At 28.8% G+C, this 6,164-nt stretch overlaps 1 protein-coding gene across 3 annotated transcripts in view; it reads left to right on the top strand.

Annotated features, from left to right (window-relative positions):
* The first annotated feature begins 1,003 nt into the window (after window positions 1-1,003).
* Window positions 1,004-6,164, top strand: part of LOC111625593 (flavin-containing monooxygenase FMO GS-OX-like 4) — a 31,985-nt gene continuing 26,824 nt past the window's right edge. Inside the window, exons 1-3 of one of the 3 annotated variants that reach the window (XM_023368781.1) lie at window positions 1,004-1,221; window positions 1,768-2,176; window positions 4,242-4,445. In XM_023368781.1, coding sequence (XP_023224549.1) covers window positions 4,243-4,445 — 203 coding nt within the window. In that variant the 5' untranslated portion in view covers window positions 1,004-1,221; window positions 1,768-2,176; window position 4,242. The other 2 variants (XM_023368782.1, XM_023368780.1) reach the window with 2 other exon arrangements.

The following is a 6,164-nucleotide window of genomic DNA, read 5'->3' as shown; positions in this document are numbered from 1 at the left end:
CATAAAAACTTCCGAGTTAAAAAATCAGACGACTTTTCCGATAATTTTGTTAATATTTTATGTCATTCATTAACTATAAGGAATTATGTGTTTAACTACTACTATAGCAAACATCCTCATATTCCAATACCAGAACATGAAGCTTTCATAATACTGTTTATAATTTCTGGGGTTTTTTAAACCGTCCGGATTCAAACCCGGATCCCACAGAGCCATAGGCTAGCCCTACTAGAGATACACACGACCCCCTTTATCTCCCCCACCCTAAATGTTATTAAATTTTGGTGATTAAAGGTCGAGACCTTTAATCACCAAAATTTAATAACATTAATCTCACTAATAAACAAACCTCACTGCAAATTTTCAGAATTTTTCGACAAAAAGCACAGGAATTATTAAGCTTCAAACAGGGTGAACAAAATTGTGAGGTTCCAAAAACGGATTGAAATTAAACATTTATTATTAGAAATTTACTAAAACGAAACTAGAAAAAAATCGTCTATTGTTAAAAACCGATCAAAGATCGAATTAGCTGTGTTAGTCATATGAAACCGCGACGAGAGAAAAATAACTTTATTGATGTAAACGGAACGCAATAATTTTAAATGATTAATAATTGTAAACAAACGACCTCCAGTAGAGATGGATCTTTGAAGAGTCGCTCATATGCACATAATTAGAACATAGAAATTTCGAAAAGAGGAAAGATTAATGATGAAAAAGGACATCGCGTCGTGTCGTTAAATTTCAAAAACGTCACAGACTAGACAACAATGGTGGAAAATATGAGCGCAAGTTTCAAAGTTCCATCAACATTTTGCATCCAGAATAACGGATGGTGTCAAGTAGATTCTTCAAGGCGGATCTTTCTCGTGACTCGAAAAGGAATCGTCTTTCGCTTAGAGACAGACGAGGGAGCCAATCAGAATAAACAAATTAGAGAACGGAGATTGATATAATCCCCAATCTTGAAGGACAGAGAGACTTCTTCCGTAAACCTGTACTCCGGAAAGTCCGAAGCGAAAAACTCACTGTGTGTCGAGGCACAGAAGAGGAAGATTCCGCACTAGTGTCTATCGGGAGAGCCGTGCCGCCGACGCTTACCGACAAGTCTTCTTACCTTCCGCAGCCCCGGGACCCATTTCCGAGGGACGATAGAAAAACATCCTCGACACTTAAAACTTACGAGCATTTAATTGGTTAGGGAACTTTATGCGTAGTGTAAGTTATTTCCTGTTAAATTAAACAGATTTTTGTCAGATACTTGTCATCTGTGTCTCCTCCGCCACACCCACACGCGAACGACCCTAGATCATCCTGACGTGGGATTAACGATTCCCCTGGAAGTCGGCGAACTTACAAAATCATGCTCCTCCACACACTAACATCCATACATACAGGGAAAAAAAAACTCCAATTTTATTGCATTTCTCGACGTTTCAAGATGTCCTGAGCCCAAAAATATAAAAATCTTGGAGGTCATTTTTGACCGATCGCTCTGTTATATATAACAACCGGGAAAGTAAAAATTCTAATGAAGTTTTCGTTCATAATTTGAACTTTCGCTAGATTTGTCTACCTTTAGAGAGTGTTTACTCTTACAAAAAAAACATATATGATTAAATTTCGATAATTTCGTTTTATCAAATTATTCATTTATTTTTGTTAAAAGACTAATCACAATTTTAAAAAATTTGAAAACATTTAATAGACTTTGTACTGAATAGCCTCGTTTCCGTAACAATCCGACAAATGTTTCAATTACAGTTAGAGGAACACGTGGTCTGAGCCAGGCGAGCGACTTTCTAAGATTTTTCACCAGTGTCCTAGATATATCGGGTCCGTCCTTCACCAGCCGGCGACTCCCATCATGATCCTTGCCGAACTCACGATGAATATGATTAAAAAGTTGCTCTTAGCGCCCGTAGAATAGAAAGAGTCAGAAGTAAAAAGCACGTGGACTTTGAAAAAAGTTGCTAAAACGTTATATATTATTTTTTTTTATGAAATGGTTTGAATACAGATTAAATAAATTTGAATTGAATTGGTAATGTAAAAATGATAGTAAATCATGTGTAGAATCTCATTTTTCTCAATGGGATACTAATTTCTCTGATTTATCTTATCTTTGAATATCATATGATACTGCTAAATGCATTTGCCTTCGTTAAATTAGGTAANCGTTAATATTAAGTTTAAGACCTTTTTTAGCTGGATACCTTTTCCTTTACCCTAACCCGTTATAATTTTCGTGGGTATTAAAATATAATTTTCAACCTAAAAGGTATAAAAAAAATTTTATTTTGTTTAAATTTCTGAGATTATCACATTAATGATCATAGTCTTATGAATTTTACATAAATTTGACACAGTATTTTGTTTATAAATCTTACAATTAAACTTGCAAATATGATGATAATATTCCTTTTTGAAATTTTTGATTATTCATTTAAGTTTGATCAGATTTAAAATATTTAGTTGTGTAATAAGTTTGGATTTTTATAGTTTATTTTGATAGTGAAAAATAATTTAAGAAATTATTAATTTTGTTTACAAATAATATTTATATGCCTAAATTCAATTCATTAATAAAAATCATTTATTATAAAATAATATCTTAAGATAATGCTTTTTAAAATGTACATATCATGAAAATTTGAATACTGTATTATCCAATATTAAATATAATGCAATGCTAATAAAAATATAATTTTATCATTTTCAAATGATATCAATTGATATTACTTTTGAAGTGATTTTTGGATGAAATTCTATAAAACTTGCCACTACAACCTAGAGTTGTAATGAAAATAAAATATACAGCTAAATTAAGCCAATCAAAAAATTTTTAATAGGTGAAAAATGTTTTTAGACTTTCATAGTCAGCTTTAGTTCTTTCATGCCAGAGCTGAAGCTAAGACTGTGAAAGTATGATGATGATAAGTAAGAATGAAAGCAATAATAATAATAAATAAATAAATAAAATAAAATTAAGACAATAACTTAAGGGAAAAAATAATAATGATAAAGCTTATGTTTTAAAATTTAATTTATCTTTGGAATGCCACAGGACTCTGACATTTGATTCCAAAATGTGTTGAAGCTGAAGAAAAGCCCAAAACCATTTTTTACTATTGCAAATATTTGGTTGTTTTAATTTAGTTGTTCTTTTGTTTTTGAATGGTTCAAATTGTGAAATAATATAAAATGGTATCAATTGATAAAATTATACCACTTATGAAATGGTTTTTTTCTTTTGCAAATTTCAAATGGCTAATTAATATCAATTATTGTCAATTTACAAAACAATTTTAAATGTTGATATCAAATGAAACATTAAAAAAACCACTTGATAAATTGATTTGATATATTTGACATACTATTATTGATAACAAAACCAAGGTGATAGCACTGGATGTCGCTCACTAAATGATGTCAATTGACATCAGTTGATATCACATATTCAGAATTTAAAAATGTGAAACATTACAAGATTGTTTAACAATAATTCATATCATTTCCATTATTTAATATTTTCTTCTACAAAGTAAATGATTGCAAAGAACCTATCTAAGAACGACTTTAAAAGAAATTTTTTAAAACCTATCATTTGTTAACATTTAATATCATTTCTTCCAAATAAATAGATTGAGATAAAAACTCTTTAACTTAGAAATTTACCCACCAGACTGTCTGGACTTTCATCAGTCTTCTGGGTAAATTTCTAGGTTAAAGAGTTTTTTCTGTATATTATTGTCCAGTTTTCTTGCATATTGAACTGTTTTGTAAATAAATAGATTACTACTATCTTCAGGAAGCCAACTTTTTAAAAACTAAATGAAAGATATATTTTAAGTCAAAATCTAATCATCCAACCTGAGGATTAGATTTAATAGTTTAGAATAATATAGCTTAGAGCACATTAATAGAGCATAATAGCATATATTCTAATTGCATTTTTCTGTATTGTTGAAAACAGGTGTTTTATTAATGGTTTAATAGAAAAAAAATCAAAATTTGATTAACAGTTTTTTAAATTATTTAATATAATGATAAATTAAATGTTATAATTTTAAAAATGCATGAAAGGTCAACTCTACAATAAGATTGTTTTATTCCTGAGGTGTGACATTGAAGTAAAATGAAGACTGTATTTCATCAATTACTTTTTTGAATTTTTTAAATATAGTTGTTGTCCTAGTTATTTTATTAGTATTTAAAAAAATATCATTTTTTTTTAGAATGGAGCAAATAATTAGAGTGGCTGTAATTGGAGCTGGACCAGCTGGTTTGTGTGCTGCAAGAAATTTAAAATCCAATCCAATTTTTCAGTTTGTTGTGTATGAAAGCCAAAATGAAATTGGTGGAACTTGGATATTCACAGAAGAAATTGGTAATAATAAATATGGACAACCAATTCAATCAAGCATGTATAGAGATTTAAGGTATGCTGAAATTTAGTCACTAAATTTATTAATGAAAAATATTTATTTGGAAAAAAATGAAAAGTAGATAATGAAATTACAGAAAAAATTTGCTATTTTTATTTAAAAATAATACACATTTTATCTTAACAGTTCAAATGACAAGAAGTTTTAATTATTTTTAAATTTGAAATTCACATTGACACACTTGAAAAGTATAGCAATCAATAAAAAAATTATTTGAAATATTNAATTTCATCAAAGATGCATCATGGACGATCTCTTGGTCATGACCTGCAAAGTTTAAAATTTGGGGCCCAAAAGCAGCAATATCAAAGAAGATAGGAGAATGAGAACGAGACCTGCCTTGAGCATCAAAGTGATTCGTCTCCGAGACATAGTCTTTTCCCAAATACGGTTTTGCCATTTTATTTAATTTAAAATATTTGCTCTCCATCTCAAATAGGTACTATAGTATCTTGCCCCCATACATCATACTTTTCCTTTAACAATAGAGCAGTGTCAGTCATCTGTTAACTGTTTTCAGGGGAAAAGTTTTGAATTGAAATAATGTGACTTCTGGTTTGCAACAGAAGTTCATATGTAGTTAATTGGGGCCTCTTGCCCCTAAGGTTTCCATATCTGGTCTCTGTTCCATATATAACTCTGTTCTTGAGATTAAGGAAAGATGGATGGATGGATGACAGTGGGAATTTATAGGTCTACAATTTTTTCAAATTGCAGCCCAATAATAAATTTTCTACAGACATAATATTCACAGAAAATCACACTTTACTTTTTAAATTGATTTCCATCAAATCAAAAATTCTAATATTTTATTACTGTATGCACTTTAATTAAAGTGTTCTATCATTTATCATGATTTAGTTGAAATTGTTCTCACAATGTTATGAAAAATCATTATAAAATGTGGTTTCTTTCTCTTATGATATTTTATATGTTCATGTAATTTATATAATATATTATATAATAATTGGTGTAAAAAAATGATCAAAGTTTCCTTTGTGTCGACTGTAAGAAAAGATGGAAAATGTATCAATAACTCATTATTATTTATAATAAAATGCAATCATTATAAAATAGTTCAGGTACCTTTGTAATATTACTTCCTCTCTAGAATAAAAGATAGCCAAACTTCATAATATAATTGTAAAATGCATGAAATATGACAAAGTTAATTTGAGTATAAAAACCTGGAATTTGAATATTCCAGATATTTTTTATCTTAAAGAATTATTTTATCAATTATGAGAAAAAGAATATCATTTTGAAAGGATTTTTTGAAGCATTGAGAGAGTAATTTCAACTAAATCATGCTAAATGATGTAACACTTTGAGGTGCAGTACATATAATACTAAAGTATTAGAAGTTTTGATTTGGTGGAAATCAAGTAAAAAAATAAAAAAATGAGCTCTTTTTTGTAACATTATGATCATGAGAATATTTTTAAACATTTATTTGAACTCTTCCTAATCTAAATAATGAAATGAAAATTGGTTAATGAAATAAACAAATTAAGAAATAATAGATTGTTTTTGAGATAAGTGAGGACAGGTATCTGCAAGAGGAAAGTAAAAAAAGTTTGGAATTTGAAAAGTTTTTGGAAAGTTCTAAAATTTTCTAAGTGGTTTTGGAATTATTTCTGTTTTAAGAATTAAATTGTTTTAATTTGTATATTTATGCATTTATTTGTGCATTGAAAGTTTTAATGCTTTCAA

This window comes from Centruroides sculpturatus, unplaced genomic scaffold (assembly GCF_000671375.1).
Source record: "Centruroides sculpturatus isolate CEXI.00-Female unplaced genomic scaffold, Cexi_2.0 scaffold385, whole genome shotgun sequence".
Lineage (NCBI taxonomy): Eukaryota > Metazoa > Arthropoda > Arachnida > Scorpiones > Buthidae > Centruroides > Centruroides sculpturatus.
Note: the sequence above shows the minus strand (reverse complement) of the source record. Positions and strands in the feature narration are given on the sequence as shown.